Source organism: Chiloscyllium plagiosum, unplaced genomic scaffold, assembly GCF_037043375.1.
Source record: "Chiloscyllium plagiosum isolate Xiang-an unplaced genomic scaffold, Cpla_swu_hap1 HiC_scaffold_12, whole genome shotgun sequence".
Taxonomy (NCBI): domain Eukaryota; kingdom Metazoa; phylum Chordata; class Chondrichthyes; order Orectolobiformes; family Hemiscylliidae; genus Chiloscyllium; species Chiloscyllium plagiosum.
In genome coordinates, this window is record NW_028270150.1 from 59,999,745 (window position 1) to 60,020,081 (window position 20,337).

The 20,337-nt window shown below is 38.6% G+C and overlaps 1 protein-coding gene across 1 annotated transcript in view; it reads left to right on the forward strand.

Moving 5' to 3' along the window:
- Positions 1-236: 236 nt before the first annotated feature.
- Positions 237-20,337, forward strand: part of LOC122555495 (T-cell immunoreceptor with Ig and ITIM domains-like) — a 52,226-nt gene continuing 32,125 nt past the window's right edge. The window contains exons 1-4 of the mRNA XM_087992876.1: positions 237-307; positions 14,062-14,382; positions 17,159-17,212; positions 17,834-17,914. Of these exons, the coding sequence (XP_087849002.1) occupies positions 241-307; positions 14,062-14,382; positions 17,159-17,212; positions 17,834-17,914 (523 nt within the window). The 5' untranslated portion in view covers positions 237-240. The remainder of the gene's footprint in view (positions 308-14,061; positions 14,383-17,158; positions 17,213-17,833; positions 17,915-20,337) is intronic.

A 20,337-nucleotide genomic window follows, 5' to 3' on the forward strand; every position in this document is an offset into this window, starting at 1 on the left:
AAAGTCCAATACAATACACATGGTCAAGGCTTCTCTGCAACATCAAAGGATCTGCAAAGATCAGCATCACCGTTTTAACTTGCCCTGTCACAGTTTCCCTAAACAGTTGTGTTTTGCCCGTGAAGGTTGTGGTTTGTCTTCATGTCACACTACAAGTGCAGTTAGTAACTTCCTGGTTCGATCAAAGCTGTTTTGGTACGTATTGAGACAAAGCTTTGTGAAAATTATTTTTTGAATATCATGTTTTGGTTAATAGTTGTGATGAAGATGTTGACTGCCTCTGCTATTTACATGCTATGTATATCTGGTAAGTACTCTTATTACAGTAGAGTAAATGATTTAAGTTGGAGCATTATTCAATGTAAATAAAGAAAAATGCATGCATAGATTAGTCTTTGATAATTTGCATGTAGAAATATATTCTGTAACATATGCACTTTACAATGAATAGAATTGTTTCAAGCCTTTTCAAAAAATCTTGATGCCTTATGATTAAGACACATTTATTTTTGTTAATGAATAACGTGAACCAATATATCATGCAGAAATACACGAGCTTCTTTGAGTTTGTCCCATTGCTTCATGAGATCATGGCCAACCTATATTCTAAACCCATCCATCTAGCTGGTTCCGTACTCTTTAATACCAGGACTAACAAAAATTATCACTCAGATTTAAATTAAACATTGAAAAAATATTAACTACAATTATAGGAGAGATTTTGCCACTTTCACGAAGATGTACATCCTCACCTCTTCCTGAAGTTCCAGGCAGCCTGGCCAGTGAGATAAGTTTTTCTCAATCTACCCTTTCAAAAGCTTTTAGTACTTCAATCTAATTATTCCTTAACATTAGTCTAAAGAATACAAGCCTAGCTGACGTAATCTTTCTCCAATTATAACCCTTGGAACCATAATAAAATTCTGAATAATTTGCGCTCCTCTGTGTCAACAGTTTTTCAGACTTGTATAGCAGCAGCAAAACTGTAGGAAAAGAACAACTTTAGATTTTCAACTAGGTTCAACTATATCATGCTGAAATTTGAAATAATCAGGCTAGTAATTATTAAATGTACTCTACAAATATAAAGTTGATATCAATTGATTGTCATAACACATTCCTACTTAGTTCATCCTCGATCCTGCTGGACAGCCTAAGCAGACAATATTTCTTGCGGGTCAATATGATTTTTTATTGAGCATAATTTGGAAACTATTAAAATATACAGTGTTTACAGGGGATCAATCATCATAGAAACAAAATATAAGTTACATCATTAAACTTGTTTAATTTAAAAGTGGCTTGCCTTAACACAACATGAAAGAATCCAACTTGCAGTCGCAGTGTTACAATATTGCAGTAAAACATTAGATTAATTAAATACCAATGTGTAGGAAAAGCTTCACCACCCTTTTAGTGATGAACAATAGATTCACCCATTTGCTCAGTGCACTGAGAAATGTCTTTCATGTGTTCTTGTGGTCATCATTATTTAGATAATGCAACGTCCATTTTGGGTTGTAAAGATACATGCAATGCCATGATAATGCTTTAGTACAAAGCAACAGACACATGCCAAATTCTGCTGTCAAAAGTTGTCTCTAAGCACTTCACAATTCTTGTTTAGCAAAGTTTGGGGATTAGGTTTGAATGTACCTTTATGTTACGTGCCACTATATAACAACCTAGGAGTTCAGCTATTCACTGCACAATATCTTTTCGAGCTCTGACTTTCTGTAATTAATTGCATGAGCATTCATGATACTGATTGAGAACTGAGGAAGTGCATCAATCAAAGAAGCTGTATCTGTGCCAGGTCCATGGAATAATGGGATTGTACCACAGAAAGATTAAGAAACTACTTTTCTGATACATTTGTAGATGAGTCACTACAAAGATTTTTAAAATCTTCGGCACAAATCTTAAAGGTCCAGTCTATAGAATTCAGTCTGAAGTCCCAGATCGGGTACACGACTATACTTTGGCAGGCTTTTGATAATAAGACAAGTATGTGTAAAGCATGGAATGATTTATTCATGCCTCTACTATGTCAATGGTCTTGTAAGGATAGATGAAATGTTTAACATTTACAGGCTCAGGGGGCAAATTTTCAGCCTTTCTGACAGAACATTTGAGTCACAGAAAGGCTAGCATGATATGACAACGAATTGCATTTGCATTAATCCTAGTTTTGTATCTATTTAATTGACTGTTTACTTACCAACATACAAAGGGTATTTGTCACTTATAATTAGATCTTTTAGTATTTAAGTTTCATCAATTACAATTTATTCCGTTTATTAGGTTTGCAGATGCTTTGACAAACTTTGTAAAAATTGCAGATTTTAGAATTGTAGGAAACAGATAATTTTAACAATGTTAACATTTTCCTACATGAAACAAAGAAGTACTCTTAGAAAAGTAAGTAACTGGAATTGCTGGAAATATAAAGTAGAAATATCACAGGCAGAGAAATACGGAAAACTTTTCAGGTTTGTTCAGATCATTCGAACAAAATGTCACCACATTGTAATGTTAGTAAGCTAATGTGACTAGCAAAAGAAGTATAAAGCTTTGAACTCTTCCATTTTAATCTATAAACAATTAGTATAAAATTAATTTAATTCAGCAAAAAAACTAACATAACTATCAGCATAAATATCCTTCAATAGTCAGAATATAATCTAAGGATAAAGGATAATCCGGAAAGTGAAATATTGAATTGCAAAGAAGCAACTGTGCTTTGTAAGTGAGGGTAACAGATCTAGTCACACATCCATTAAGTTCCTGGTTTCCATCATGATGGAGATGAGCAAGTGCTGAGACAACAGGAGTAAGATTTTGGCAGAGGCCAATGCCTGCAGCCAGTGCTAAAAGGAAGAGCCAACTGAGCAGGTGGCAGGAGCCCGGAGCACCATTTTGCTGGCAACTGCTAATTAACAGGCTGGCACATGGGCCACACCCAATTGAGGTGGTTAGCCCAATCTCTAGATTTACTGAGAGCCTTCCCAGTAAACAACCATGAGAGGCTACAAAGCTTTATGCAGCAGTCTCCTCACATGGTAGCAGCTTCTCCAAACATGGGGTTATACTTCTAATTGGGCCCATAAATTGTTCTAATGACCATCAAGTGGGTGGCTGAGTTAATGAGCTGCCTGCCACTGTCAATTTACAGAATCTGTGTAGCTGTAACACCATATTCTGCACCCTGTTCTATTACCCTGATAAACGTAAGTTAGACGTGATTTGTCTCGTTAACATGCAAAACAATACTTTGTCAGTACAAGTGACAATAATAAATCAAATCAAAAAATGCAGCAGGACTATAATGCTTAGATCTTTTCAGTAGATTGTGAAATCACTTAACACTGTCTATTACTAGCTATTTATACATGGAATGCAATTTGTCCTGTTTTAGGACTTCACTACATTGATATCTTAATTTAGGTAGGCTTAGAAATATTCTCTACATGCTCTCCTGCACTTTCCATTGAAGTAGGTTGGGGGATAAGCCAGACAATGATGTTGAACATTTGGTTTGAGTATCATTTTGCTGGAGTTGAAGGCCCACAGCAGCTCATGGATGCCAATTTTGAGTTTTGAGAATTTGATCAAAATCCATTTCGTTTAGTACAGTGATGGTGCTATGCAATGCAATTGTTAGTGTGAAGACAGAACTTCATCTTTATAAGGACTATGTGGTGGTCACTTTTGTTGATATTATCTTGGTCAGATGTATCTGTGGCAGGCAGATTTGTCATGATGAGATCAAGTATATAGTTGGAAAAGGTATTTGATCAACCTCTGCACAAAAGTCAGTTAATGGAACTCCAACTTTTAGGGATGCAAGATAAACCACCAAACTAGATTTTTAAAAACTGGCTGAACCATATGAACCGTGCTTTGAAGGCATTATGTTAAGGCAGGTCTTGTGCTGTCTTACGCTCAGTTTCTCCCTTTAAGAGACTTGCTCATGATATCATCACTGCATCACAGCATAAGACGTGAGGCAATAAAGGTCTCAGACTCCATCTTACCCCATGATTACTTGAAGCATCACACCCTATTTAAAGCACACTGCTGTATGTAACATAGTAGCTTAATGATAGCTCAGAAATTAATGCGCCTGAAAGATATAATGGTAATGCATAATGATTAGTTGTAATAAACATCCATTGGATTCTTCCATACCATGATATCCATGCCCAGTATGTTATGTCACAGAAGATAGCATAAGCATGAACATTTTGGAGGCAAAATCACATTGGGGAAATGTCAAGCGATGAGTCCCAGAACTAGTATTGGGATCACTAATAAGGTGTAACAGCATTCCACGGTATATAGAGTGTATAAAATAACCGCTGAATGGTTGAACTGACACTGAATAGCTAATTTTACTTTTGTGTAATATCTCAATTCTCTGATGTGATGAAAATTTTACATTTTAATTCAGTTCAGAAATTTATCATGATATCTTGGCTTTTTCTTTCATTCCAAGAGTGAATTCAAATTAATTATTTCACTTTCTGTAATTTTTTTAAGCTTAAAATTAAGAATTTAGTGGTTTTCACTTTTTGGTTTGCAATTGACGGAAATATCTCAGCATCATTTTCTGCCAAGCCTGCTTAATGACATAACTGTTCATGCAACTTTGGAGATCCCCTTGACGTGGTGTCAGTTTCAAAGTCACATTGGGAAAGGGGAAGAAGGATCACTAAACCTTTGTGAACAATGTCTTCAACGTCAATGGCCAATGCCATTGTTTTGCTACCAATTGCAAATTTCCAGCCATTATACTCAAAATCAGAATTGAAAACATGTATTAAATAGTTACTAATCAATTGGAGCTGTCAAGTGAGTTTTTAAAGCAGCAATTATGAACACAGTAATTTTATTTACAGTGAGACTAATATATAAAATGACACATTCTGGTCAGATTAGTGACTTCATCAAATAACAGTGTTGGGGTGTGGGGGCTTCAACAACATATTCTTGGAGCTGATAGAGTGGGTAGGTGTACAGAATTTTCAGCTTTCTGTATTTATCCGTACATTTTCAGAATCATGGCTGATTTCAGAGGAAAGGGGAGTAATTACAGTGAATGAAAAACAAACAAAATACAAATAAGTAGAAATAAGGGAGAAAATAAGACAATTAGAAAAAAAAAACATTTGGTCTATGAATAGTTGTGGTGTACCAACAGACAAAGCTGAAAAAGGCCCAGAAATCTAACTCGGTGCATCTCGCGACAGTTCTAAAAAATGCCAAAAAGCAATCAATAAAATCAATTAAATGTTAAACCCAAGAGGTAAATTAAAATTAGAATTAGCTCTACTGACACAAATGAGTACAGTGAAAGTTTATGAGTCACCACTTACAGTGCTGTTTTAGGTATAAAGATACCCAGGTACAATCCTCAGTTACAGAAGATGAGAAGTGAAGTAAAAAAGGTTACATTACGGCTATACACAATATAACCATAGGTCAGAAAAACAACAAGCAAAATTAAAAAGACAAACATCACAGTCGCTCTCCAAAAGCTCTCCACAGCAGACCAGCACAGACCAATTGTTGCCCATATTCTGCTCTGGGTCACTGGCCTCCCTGCTCCAGCTGCTGGTGTCTCCGCCCACCCTGCTTTGGAGGCTGGGAGACAGAGTCCAGGGCTGCATGTCTGAGGTCGAGAAAATGGACAAAAAAGGAGAAAAAAAATACAAAAAAGAATGGACAAACTGAGGAGTTCCAGCTAAAGTGTCCTACTTCACCGCCAATTTACCAGAACTCAGTTAAGGAAGTCATCACCAAACATTATAATGGACCAAACAGAAGTTAGTTTTGAAATGGAACGTTTTTAGGACCATTGACACAAATATTAAGGCAATAGACTGAACAGAGCTATGAGGTTAACCACAATTTCTCAAAAACTGGTGTGTCTGGCAAGAAAAGATGGATTTGGCTTTTCAGCCTAAAAGTTGATCTGCAAATGTTTGTGGGCAATTAAGTAAATAAAGAAGGTAAAGCTCAACCATCACTTTAAATAAATTTAAGAAAGTACAACAGAGAGAGAGAGACATGTACACATTCTGACTAACAAAATTTCAGTTCAGGAAATACTTCATGTGCATGTACAATCAAAAAGTAAGAGTAATTAAGGGGCAAAGCTAAGCATCCTTTAAGAAGTAATTGAAAACTGAAATGAGACTATGTTAAGATTTCTATGGATGGATGAATTAAAATGGGATTATGTCTTGCCTCATCTGTAATTATATTGCTCACTGTCAGCACTACAGAGAGAATACTAAGATAGGATCTCGAGTGGTCCAAATACTTCCTGGTTGCCAGTCAACAGTAGCTTGGCAACAGGCTATCTAGCTGCCCTGTTAAGCAAGAAGAGATAAGTATTCCTCTGGTCACAGTATGTAGCAACACTAAATAAATGTTTCCAGGAATATTGAACAGATGGACAAATGAAAGATTTTTTTTGTCTTTCCTTTATCAGGTGAAGTGGAGCAGGAATGGGCTCCACAAGGAAATTTAGCTTCTCCTGCCCTGGGTATTACTTCCTGTGGCAAACCTTACCTAAAACCATGCTTCGAGGAGAAAGTGAGGGCTGCAGATGCTGGAGATCAGAGCTGAAAATGTGTTGCTGGAAAAGCGCAGCAGGTCAGGCAGCATCCAAGGAGCAGGAGAGTCGACATTTCGGGCATAAGCCATTCCTGAAGAAGGGCTTATGCCCGAAACGTCGATTCTCCTGTTCCTTGGATGCTGCCTGACCTGCTGCGCTTTTCCAGCAACACATTTTCAGCTAAAACCATGCTTGATGAGTACTGGAGGGGGTGATTCTTTACTCTATGAAGGCAGCCTCCTGTCATACAATATTGCAGTCCAACTAGCTACAGCTTCCTATAGGTACCAGAGTGAAACATGCAATTAAAGATTCCCAGGCTGCATGCTCAAAGGTTAAAAATCACACAACACCAGGTTATTATCCAACAGGTTTAATTGGAAGCACACTAGCTTTCGGAGTGACGCTCCTTCATCAGGTAATAGTGGAGGGCTCGATCGTAACACAGGATTTATAGCAAACATTTACAGTCTGATGTAACTGAAATTATACATTGAAAAATTGATTGTCTGTTAAACCTTTCATTTGTTAGAATACAGTGATAGTTCCACTTCTTTCATGTGTAAATCACAAAACCTTTTTTTAAAAAGTTGTATTCTCGAGTTAGCTGTTAACAATGGTGATAGCTAGACAATATGTTGAAGGTGTTGGCCCCCTGTGTTCTCTGTCTCTGACCTGATGTTTAGATTGATTCTAATCTAAAAAGTGAGATAACAGAGTTTTACATAAATTCATGCAGTTTTTGAGCTCAGAGTTCTACATGAATGTATGCAGTTTTTGAGCAAAGTGCAATGTAACTCTGCAAGTACAAATTCACCCCACAAAATATATGTGTGCCTGTGGGTCTTTGTCTGTCTGTGTGTGTGTGTCCGTCTGGGGTGGGGATTGTGAGTGTGAGAAAGTGTGAGTGTGCGTGTGTAGTGAGTGCAGAGTGTCTTAAGTCTGTGAGGGGGTGCATGTGAGAGTGTGGGAGTGTGTGTGTCTATAAGGGTGTGTGTGGGTGTCTGTTTGCGCGTCTGTGTGTACCTGAATACCTGTGAGGTGATGTCATTGAATATATAGGATTCTTAGGGAGCTTAAGGACAGAGCAAATGCCAAGAGGATGAAATCCCCTTGTAAGAAAATCTCGGCCCAGAGGGCATAGTGTCAGAATTAAGAGATGCTAATTTAAGACTACGTTGAGGAGGAATTTATTCTCTGAGGATTGAGTGCCTTTGAAAGCAATGGGGGCAGAGATACATAGATTGTTGATTAGCAGGGGAACCAAGGGTTATGGGGAAAGGGCAGGAAAGTGGAAGTGAGTAATGTTTGATCAGTCATGATCCTATTGAGCAGTAGAGCAGGCTGGAGCAGCAGAATGGCCTACACCTGTTGAAAAAAAATTCTTGATCTTATATGGTAACAGAAAGATCTGATGTTGTCATCTTCATACTTTTCTTCATTTCTCCAAGGACAGGTTCGAGCAAAAAAAAGTACTATTGAATGAGAGGAGACAAATGACCTCTCACCTTTAAAGGGATGAATGACAAAAGAATTAGCTGTAAGATTATATGACCTACGAGCAGAAACCATTCAGGCCATCATGTCTGCTCCTCCACTCATGACATCACGGCTGATCAGATATTCCTCAACTCCATTTACCTGTTTTTTCTCCATAATCCTTGATTCACTTACTGATTAAAAACCTCAGCATTGAAAATACTTAATGACCCTGCCTTGGCAGCCCTCTGCAGTAAAGAATTTCACAGACTCACAACCCTCTGAATGAAGAAATTCCTCCTAATTTCTGCCTTAAATACGTGACACTATATTCTGAGATCAGACCCTCTCGCCCGAGACCTTTCCATTGAGGACATAAGTTTAAGGTGAGGAGAAAGTGGTTTAGAGAACAGTGGAAGTGAGGAATGTCTGATCAGCCATGCTCCAATTGAATGGCAAAGCAGGCTCGAGGGAGCAAAATGACCTACTCCTTTTTGTATTTCGTATGGTACTATGGTCTCACAAAGGCATATATTTGGGTAAAGTGAGTGAGTAAAGATCTGGTAAATGGAATACAATGTCAGAAAAAGTGGAAGTGGCCATTTTGGTAGGAAAACTAAAATGAATTACAGAAATAATGAGTGCAGAGTTCTGAGATCGCAGAAATTTAATATGCAAGTACAGCAAGTAACAGGAGAAAAAATAAAATATGGTTACTTATTGCAAAGGAATTTGAATACATTGTTTTGGGAGATTATGCTTCAATTTACAGGCATTAGTGTGACCATACTCAGAATACTGTGTACAACACTGGTCTCTTTACTAATGGAAGATTGGAGAGACACAGCTGGATCTGTTGTAATTAAAAGAGGTGACTTGAAACCTAAAATTCGGAGACGGTCTTGACAGGGTAGATTTGGAAAAAATGTTTCTTCCCATGTGAGGATTCACAACCAGGAGTCATTGTTTAAAACTAAGGAGTCACTTATTTAAGACAGTGATAGAAACAGAAAGTAGGAACAGGAGGAGGTTATTTAAGCTATCGAGTTTGCTCTGCATTCAATATGCTCATGCCTGATCCTCTACCACGTTGCCATTCTCCTGTTCTGTAACCATATCAATGGACACATTTAGCCTCTAGAAATCTATTTCTTCCTTAAATATATTTAGTGCCTTGGCCTCCAGAGCCTTCTGTGGTAGAGACTTCCATACTTGCTTACTAAAAAAATTCTCCTCATCCCTGTCCATATCCTGAAACTGTGACTCATTGTTTGTGAGCCACTCACCAGGAGAAAACATCATTCCTATGTCCATTCTTGTCAAATTTTGGATATTTCAATGCAATCCTGTCTCATTCTTATAAACTCAAATGAACGCAGACTCTGTTGACCCAACCTTTCCTCATGCGGCAAGTCTGTAATATCAAAGTATCAGTCTGATGCACCTACGCTGCACTTCCTCTGTGGTAAGTACATCTTTTCTTAGCAAAAAGATCAAAACTGCACACAATACCTCAGCTATGGACTCAAAAAGGCCTGTGAAGACATAGTAAAACTTCCTTGCTTTTGTATTTAATAAATTCTCTTGCCATGAAGGCCAAAAATCTATTCATTTTGCAGCTGTACAAAACTCTGGTGCAGCTGCATTTGGAGTATTGCATATAGTTCTGGTCAGCACATTATAGGAAGGATGTGGAAACTTTGGAAAAGGTTCAAAGAAGATTTACTAGGATGTTGCCTGGTATGGAGGGAAGGTCTTATGAGGGAAGGCTGAGGGATTTGAGGCCGTTTTTGCTAGAGAGAAGAAGATTGAGAGGTGACTTAATTGAGACACACAAGATAATCAGAGGGTTAAATAGGGTGGACAGTGAGCGCTATTTCCTCAGATGGTGATGGCTAGCATGAGGGGACATAGCTTAAAATTTTTGGGTGATAGATATAGGACAGATGTCAGAGGTAATTTCTTTACTCAGAGAGTAGTAGGGCCTGCCTGCAACAGTAGTAGACTTGCCAACCTTAAGGGCATTCAAATGGTCACTGGATAAACATATGGATGTAAATTGAATAGTGTAGGTTAGATGGGCTTCGGATTGGTTTCACAGGTCAACATCGAGGGCCGAAGGGCCTGTACTGCACTGTAATGTTCTTTGCTCATTAGCCTTATTTGGTGCTAACCCTCTTTTCTTCTGTCTTTCACATTTCTTTTTTCATTTCCATCTTTGTTTCCCTCCCTCATTTCCCCATCTAGGTTCTTATTCCCCTGACAGTCACATTTACAATAATACAATTACAACATTTAAAAGGCATCTGGATGGGTATATGAATAGGAAGGGTTTAGAGGGATATAGGCCAAGTGCTGAAAAATGGGACTAGGTTAGGATATCTGGTCAACATAAATGAGTTGGACTGAAGGGTCTGTTTCCGTGCTGTACATCTCTATGACTTTAAGACTCTAACAAATGTATATCTGAAAATATGATATCACCCTTTTTGTGTTTCGCATGGACAGAGATGCAGGGAATGGAGATATTGCCAAAGTAATTGTAAGTGCATTGCTGAATGTCATACAAGAAATTATAGTGGAGGAGAATGAAAATTAAGAAGTGCCAAGGGGTTGATTAAACAAACTGTTCAGCTCTAAGCGGTGGTCTCATCAATTGATCTGACCAGCCAAACTGGATAATGTTTTTGATAGGCTGAGAAAAGACCCTTATGTGAACTATTTGAATTTCTCCCACATGACACACCATTGCAGTAGACAGAGGGATTGGAGATATACCAGCCAAACAATGACCTTTGTATGTGACATTCTGCCTTTCTTTCAAATCTGTCAGGTTTCAAGAAGTTCCTTTATCATCTGATTTGAGGATTGCTTCTCCCATTCAAACAGATTTGCAATTTTTATATCAAATGGAAAGAAGTCACCAGACCATTCTTAACTTTTTAATAATAATCACACATAAAAAAATCAGACAACCCAAGAATTTATAAGCCAAACACACACTCCAGCATTGACTGAACATTAGTCATATCAAGCTTGTTATCAAATCTGGTACATTCTGGAAAGACGGTCTTAACACAAGACCTTCAGTTCAAATGCAGTACTGAGAGAGGGCTGCACTGTCAAAAGTATCAACTGTTTCACCAAAATTACATCAAACACCGATGGTAGTTTTTGCAAATACTTCATTTGTTTCTGGTATCTTTGTCAATATTCATTGCACAACAAATGAAGCAGATTTTCACCTCATTATTATTGAAGTGAAGTTGGTTAATACTCTTACAAACATGTCCTCAGGGTTGTTACAGAGCCTGAAGTAGGCAACAAAAGATGTGATCAGTTTTAAAGGATCCATTGTAAACCTATAGTTTAGCGCAAACATAAGTTTTCACTTTTCCTTTCTAGGTGCTTTCCACTTCCAAAACTTAACACCCTCATGGGAAAGAACTCAGCACTTCTTCTTTATTAACAAACGCATGCCCAAATTAACAATTCATCCTATTAACAAGTAACAATAATGGTCCACTAGAGACAAGAAATCAGCTTTTTTTAAAAAAAGGCACCCATCATCAAATTAAGAAAGTCATGAATGATGTAAAATCTATATGAGTGGAGTTAAGAAATAAGAAGGGGAAGGAAATATGGGGGAAAGTAGCCACCTAATAGGAACTGTTCCGTAGAATAGAGAATAAATCAGAATATAATGAGGGCATTTAAAAAGACAGTACACTAATCATAGGAGACTTTAATCTTCATGTAGATTTGTAAAATCAAATTGGCAAAGGTAGCCATGAAGAAGAATCCAAAGGTAATATTCAGGATAGTTTGCTGGAACAATATTTTGTGGATCTAAACAGGGATCAGGTTACTTTGAAGATAGTAATGTGTAATAAGACATTTTTAATAAATGATCTTAGAATAGGAGATCCTCAGGAAACAGTGATCATGATAAAGTAACAAGCAGGATAGATAAAGGAGAAGCAGTAGTTGTAAAATATTTGGATTTTCAAAAGACATTCGAAAAGATAGCACATGCAGGGTTACTTAATAAGGCAAGAACTTGTGGTGCTGGGAGTAGGATATAAGCAAGGATGGAGGATTAGCTAAGTAATAGAAGACAGAGAGTGGGATAATTGGGACATAATTTGACAAACAGAATATAATGTGGGAAATGTGAAACATTGTATTGAAGTATTAGCATTGAAGACAGACCAGAGAAGATTCACTAGATTGATTTTGAGTATGCATGGATTTTCTTATCAGGACTGTTTGCTTACGTTGAGATGTACTCATTGCAATTTAGAAGGATGAGAGGAAACATATAAGGCTGTTAGTGGGCTTACAGGTAAATGCCAAGAGGCTACTTCCCCTTCTGTGGCAATATAGGGCCAGAGACCATAACCTCAGAGTAATGGGTCATCCATTTAACACAAAGATGAGGAGCAATTGATTCTGCCAGTGTAGCCAATTTATACATTTTTTTTACTGGCAGAGAGGCATTGGAGGCGGTTGTTAAGTGTATTCAAGGCAAAGAGACAGTTTTTCAAACAGTAAGGGAATCAAGGCTTATGGAGATAGGACAATCAAGTAGAGTTGATGATTGTGAGATGAGTCATTACCTGATTGAATGGCAGTGCAGACTTGATAGCCCAATAATCTATGTCTTCTCCTGCATTGAATAGTCTTACATTCTGACAACCAGTAACAAATTATTATAAACAGTCCCCAGGGCAGTGTTACATTAATAAAAATCAAATAGGGTAGGAAACAAAGGAGGAGATGAAATCAAAATAAAGTTAGTTGGGAAATAATGCACCCATCCTCGAAGTGCTCACATTTGGCTTATGTTTTTAAAATGTTAATAAACCCATCATAAACTTATCTAGTCACCCAACCAATAGTTAAAAACACTGCTCGCCAGTGTTAGTGTGATAATGAAAATCAAAAAGGTGTGGAAAACAAGAGAAGGAACTAAATTGAGTAATGTTAGAGGAGGAGACAATGCATGCCAAAGTTGTCCCTTGGAAGAATTCAGCTCGAAAGTAAAGGTTAAATGATTTGGAGAGAAACTGGGAACAGAGACTCCGTTGGATTAACAGCCATAATGAAATTAAATAGCAGAGCAGGCGCAAAAGGGCTGAATAGCCTTCACCTACTTCTATTAGAAAGTTTCTATCAGAGATGTTATTACACATTTTCTGAGCAGATAGGACTTGCACCCAGTGCTCCTGGCTCTGAGGTAAGTACATTACTACTAATCCCCACTCTGTTTGCTCCTTTTTTCTACGTTTCCATGTTTCTATCACCTGCTCTCAGTCAACTGTGGAGATAATCTATTTGAGCCTTAAAGAGATCTGCATTTCTAACTCTGACATATGCTGGTCCCATCCACTGCTCTGGAAGTACATCACAAATCCTTTTAGACAAGGTGAGTTTTAAATACCTTGGCTTGGATCTTCTGATTAGTGGCAGCTGCTAATTCATCCAAAATCTTAGAAATGGCCAGCACATCTCCAAGGTGGGTCCAGTGAATATATAAAACTGGAGAAAGGGGGAGACATACTCCCTTTTAACAGCATTAGCTGCTGTATTGGGAAGTTTTTTGAAAAATCAAATCTTTTCATGAATGACTGTGGGTCAGTGAATAGATGTGTGGATGAATGCATGAGTGAGTGAGTGAGTAACATTCCGGAGGTTGAAGTGAGCAAGTGAACTAGTTGGGTGGTAAATGATCAGTAATAATCCAGTTGTTGGAGATCTGGTTGGGTGTTTTGGTGGCAGTTTTTCAGCCTGAGGATTAGTAAGGTGGAAGTCAGGTCTGGTCGGGGGTATGGGTGGCTCAGTGGCAGGTGGATCTGGTTGAAAGGGTAATCAGGAGTTGTGAAACCTTGGGTCTGGTCGGTTGAGATCTGTGGACAGGAGGATTTGAACTCTTAATTCTCTTTTTTTCTACCTAGGTGTGCAAACAATGGAACTTCACACTAAAGGGAATGTTACAGTTATGGAGGGTCAGTCAGTTACATTACGGTGTGACTGTTCTGAAGATGCCAAGATAGCATTAGTTGAATGGAAAAAATCCAGAAACAAAACAAAACTTGCAGTGTACAGCCCAAACGGTACTCATCACCATGATAAGCGAATAAGAATGGAAGTCAACAATCATCATTCCACAATCTCAATCAAAAAAACTGTCAAAGAAGACGAGGATTGGTATTTTTGCATATTTCAGACCTTTCCAAATGGAAAGCAGGAGTACAAAATATATTTGAATGTAAATGGTAAAGATAGAGTAAGAAAATATCTTAAATTTATAACTTGCTCTAAATGGGAACAACTTATGCAATAGTTAAAGTTATTGTTTTAATATGAGAAATTAAATATTGCATGGCTGGCTATAAGTTCACTAGTTAACTTGCACGAAATAGAAGGTAATGATAAAAAAAGTGTTGAGAGATATTTTTCAGGTATTTTCATGCACTTAGTGCTAAAGACTATAGATTAGATTAGATTACTGACGTTTTTAGATTAGATTACTTACAGTGTGGAAATAGGCCCTTCGGCCCAACAAGTTCACACTGACCCGCCAAAGTGCAACCCACCCAGACCCGTTCCTCTACATTTACCCCTTCACCTAACACTATGGGCAATTTAGCATGGCCAATTCACCTAACTTGCACATTTTTGGACTGTAGGAGGAAACCGGAGCACCCGGAGGAAACCCACGCAGACATGGGGAGAATGTGCAAACTCCACACAGTCAGTCGCCTGAGGTGGGAATTGAACCTGGATCTCTGGTGCTGTGAGGCAGCAGTGCTAACCACTGTGCCACTGTGCCGCCCACACCACTGTGCCACCATGCCGCCCAACCACTGTGCCACCGTGCGGTCCAACCACTATAAATGAGTCCCAACCCTCAAAATCAAGACACACTTTTAATAGGCTAATTATTTAGTATAGTAACTTTCCCAAAGATGTCCTTGGCATTTTATTCAGCAGGTGTATACATAGGCAGTTTCTGGAGTAAAAGCTGAGACATGGTAAAAGCAGGACCCCTTCACAAACCTCACTAAAGTCAGCAGAAGCTGGAAGAGGCATCATGCTGTAAATGCCATTAGAGCTTTATGCTTCAGAATCAAAGAATCATTTCCAGGGAGAATGTTGTGTCCCTGCATCCCTCAGATCCTGAGTGAGTTTCATACCCTTCTTCAAATAGTGCCCTGAACAACTAAAATACTGTGTGCGGTTCTAATCACACACTATAGGAAAGAAGTGTTTCCACTGGAGAGGGTGCCGAGCAAATTTATCAGGATGAGGCCCAGGCTGAAGCATTTCAGTTATGGGGAGGGGCTACATAAATTAGGGGTGTTTTCATTGAACAAAGAAAGTTGAGGGAGGATTTGATTGAGGTTTACACAATTATGAGGGACATAGACAGAATTAACAGGAATAGAATTATCCCCTTATTTGATCAAGGGGTCAATTACCAGAGGGCATAGATATAAGATAAAGGGGAAAGGATTTAAACTGGCTTTAAGAAGATATATTTTTAAGCAGAGGATGAGTGGTAGCTAGAACTCACTGACTGAAAGTGTGTTAGAAGCAGCAACAATTGTAGCATTTAAGAAATATTTAGATGAACACTTGAAACATCTTAGCATTCAAGGCTACAGGGCAAGTCCTTGAAAATGAGATTAGAATAGATAGATACTTGATGACTTATGCCAACATGATTGACCAAGGAATCTCTTTTCATGGTGTAAAGCACTATGATTAAAAACTGTACCGAACTAACCATATAAATACTGTGTTCACAAATGCAGTGACTCATCTCCTGCCTCCCTAGTGTCCACCCAGAATTCACAAAGCACAAGTCATAGTGTTTTTTTTTATTCACTTGTAGAATGTGGGCATCACTGGCTGGCCAGCATTTATTGCCAATCCCTAGGTTTCCATGAGTAGGTAGTGGTGAGCTGTCTTCTTGACCTGCTAGTCCATGTGTGATGGGATACTCTCCATTTACCTGGAAGATTGTAGCTCCAACAACATTCAGGGAGCACAAACCCATCTGGGACAAAGCCGCAGACATGATTGACATCCCATTCACCACCTTAAACATTCACTTCTTCTACTACTACAGCACAGCAACTGCAGTGCAGCAAGTCACCAAATGTCCTGTGAAAGCAGCTTCCAAACCCACAAAATTTACCACCTTAAAGGAAAAATGCAGTAAATGGTGGATACACCACCACCTACAAGTTCCCATCCATATTATTCCTGGCATGGAAAAATATCTTCAATCCCTCACAGTCACTGGGTCTAAATTCTGGAAAGTAATTCCTCACAACAGTGTGGGTTTACCTATAATACATGGACTGCAGTAGTTCAAGAAGGTGATTCACTATCATCTTTTCAAGGGCAACTAGACATAGATAACAAATGACAAGATTAGAGTGGTGCTGGTCTGGTAGCATCTGAGGATCAGGAAAATCGACGTTTCAGGCAGGAACGGATTGCTGATCGAAACATCAATTTTCCTGCTCCTCGGATGCTGCCTGACTTGCTGTACTTTTACAGCACCACTCTAATCTTGTCTCTGATCTCCAGTATCTGCAGTCCTCACTTTCGCCATAGATAACAAATGGTAGTCTAGTAACACTCAAATCCTTAAGAGAATTTTAAAAAGTGACCTGTTTTTGAGATGTTATGTAATTATACAAATAGAACCAAATTAACTCAATTGAAATTTTCAAGACAGATGTTCAGAGGCATCTGTGAGGAAGGGTGTTGAGGGTTATGGATGAAAGACTGACCAATGAAGTTGATCAGATGTGATCTCATTGAGTTATGAAATCAGCTTGGCTTAAAGATTGCCTCCAGTTCCTTTGTTCCCTGATTGTTTTTCCAGTGGCTCATAAGTTTTTGTCAGGAATTCCACACCAAATTAAAACATCTGAGTGTTGAATTTGTAAATAATAATAGTATATTAGTTAATGATTAATGATGATAACAGTAGACAATTGAACAAGTGACGATTAAGCCTTTTGTCATTAACAGATAGCATCATGTTGAAGGATCTTTATATGAGAAAAGTGCCAATATACATTTCAGGTGATAATATTATCAAAATCATGTTTCTGTAATTGTTTTCATATTCTTTCAAATTTTAGCAAATACTCCTTAATTATCCCTTATATAATTAATGTTTATTATGGGAAGAATACTATATAGAATCTGTCAAGCACAAATGTAAAAAATTTTACTAGATTCATCAAAGGGAATGTGAAAATTTTAAATACTTTTGAATTTAGTGCTTCTGACTCTTTGTTATTTATTCCTGCTGCTTTATTATAACAATCTTACATGATTCAATAATCTACATTTGAAAATCATTAACTTTTTCAATGACTTGTCGCGATTTTGTCACATCCCAATACTTTAATTAGACTTTATAACCCATTTAATTATTATTGAGCTGCCATGGATGAATCACCACCATATACTGTTCAATAGTAGTAGTTCCCAATCCATTTATTGAGCAGTGAGTTTGATTTTTTTTGCTTTTAATGCAGCTAGTGAGTAAGATTTCTTGAATGTTCAGGTTGGACTTTCAGTAGTTGAATATTCCCCACCAAACATTGCAAGGAAAATGAACACTTCAAAAAATCAATAGTGAACAGAAATGCCATTTTACAATGATTTTGTATTAACTTTTTAACCATTATTTCTCAGTTTTATTTGTTGGAGCTGCAGTCGTGCTTATGATAATTGTACTAGTTATATGGAAAAAGAAGAGAAAACCAGCAGTTAAAGGTGAGTAAAACAGTTATATGGCAATGACAAAATCCATTTTATTCGCTCTTTCACTTCAAAAAAGTTATTAGCAACTGACAAAGCATACACTTGCAACATTTAAATGTCTGCATCTCTGCCATTTCTGGCCTTCTGGACACACTGGCTGTAGAAAGTCTGGTGTAGATGGTCCTTCAAGAATGCTGAGCTGTGCTTTAATGTTGCTTCCACATGGGCCAGATAATTACAGTGCTTTCCCAAAAAGATCACTTGCAATGCTGGAATCAGTAGGACCTTTCTTTTAAAGAAGTATCCAACTATTGTTTGGACTCATCACCTTGATGTTATTTGTTATGAGGCAGTTCCCTTACAAGAATCTAGTGTCGATCATCAGCAATGCAATGGATAGTGTTGTTGACAGTGCTATCAAGTGACACTTAATTTGCAACCAAATGCCCACCCATGCTCAGTTTGTGTCCTATCAAACTCTAGACTCAGTGTTGGTTTTTATAGGTCCAGTGAAACCATCCACCACAGTGGCAGATGGCACTCACCAACTTAAAGATGGGCACATCATCATGGAGTTAGACAACCACTCCATGCCCCAGCAGGAAGTCACCCCTTATGGAGTAGCCATCGAACTGGAAAGGCCACAATGCCAGACAGGTGCAGTGGCCACATGCTAGGACTATAGACGGTTCTGATGAAGAGAAACCTGGACTTAATCGCCTTCTCCTCACCAAAAAGTCAGTATTCGAGGTATTTGCTGATGATTGCACAACATTCATAGTACTCACAAATCCTCAGGTAGTGGGATGATCCATTCCTGAAAGAGCAAGATGATATTCAGTCTTTGAATGTGTTGCTGGAAAAGCACAGCAGGTCAGGCAGCATCGAAGGAACAGGAGAATCGACATTTCGGGCATGAGCCCTTCTTCAGGAATGAAGAATGTCATTCCTGAAGAAGGGTTCATGCCCGAAACGTCGATTCTCCTGCTCCTTGGATGCTGCCTGACCTGCTGTGCTTTTCCAGCAACACATTTTCACCTCTGATCTCCAGCATCTGCAGTCCTCACTTTCTCCTCGATATTCAGTCTTTGGCTGACAAGTGCCAGGAGGTGAGCAGCTCCAGCGAGAGAGAATCTAAACCCGTCTCTTGGTATTTAATGCAGTTACCTTCAATGAATCCCTGACAATCCAGACCCTGAGATTATTATCAATTAGAAACTGGACCAGCAATATGAATGTATGGTGAGAAGAGCAGGCCAGAGGCGAGTGGTTCTACAGAAAATAACTCTCCTTCTAATTCTCTGAGACCTGTCCAGCAACTATGATGTACAAATCAAGACTATGATAGATTACTTTCTGCTTGCATGGATGGGTGCAGGTCAAATCTCAATACTATCCAAGATAAAGTAACAAAGCTGAATCAGCACCTCATCATCCACCTTTAATCATTCACTGCCTCTATCACTGTCAGCAGCAGTTTGTTATATCTACAAGATGCAATGCAGCACCTTACTGAGTTTCCATCAACAACACTTAAAAGAGAGCAAGGATAGCTAATGCATTGAAACACCACCATCTTTCAACTGTACATCCATTTCTTCACTACAGCTGGGTCAAAACCCTGGAATTCCATTCCTGATAGCAACGTACCAACAGCAATGGATTTCAGCAGTTTAGATCAGATTAGGTTACTTACAGTGTGGAAACAGGCCCTTCGGCCCAACAAGTCCACACTGACCTGCCGAAGCGCAACCCACCCAGACCCATTCTCCTACATTTACCCCTTCACCTAACGCTACAGGCAATTTAGCATGGCCAATTCACCTAACCTGCACATTTTTTTTGGACTGTGGGAGGAAACCGGAGCACCCGGAGGAAACCCACGCAGACACGGGGAGAATGTGCAAACTCCACACAGTCAGTCACCTGAGGCGGGAATTGAACCCGGATCTCTGGTGCTGTGAGGCAGCAGTGCTAACCACTGTACCACCCATTATGTTTAAAAAGATTACAACCACCTTCTCAAGAAATATTATGGACATAAACCAAACTGAAACATTGCTGACAATGCTATATCCCATGAACAAATTAAAAATGGTGTTCTATGCCAGAGTTCATGATGACAGAATCAGGCCTTCAGTGGAAGGTACACATTGGGAAGATAATGGCATAGTGATATTATCACTGGACTAATAATCCAGAGATCCAGATAATGCTTTGGATTTGAATCCCACATGATAGCTTTAATGAACTAGACACATTTTGGAAATAAAATCTAATCATATTGATTGTTGTAAAAACTAATCTGATTCACGCATTTCCTTTTGTGAAGGAAAACTGCCATCCGTAACCTGGTCTGGCCTACACGTGAATCCACACCCAGAGCAATGTGGTTGCCTCTTTACTGAAATGTCCTATGGTCATTGAATTGGGTC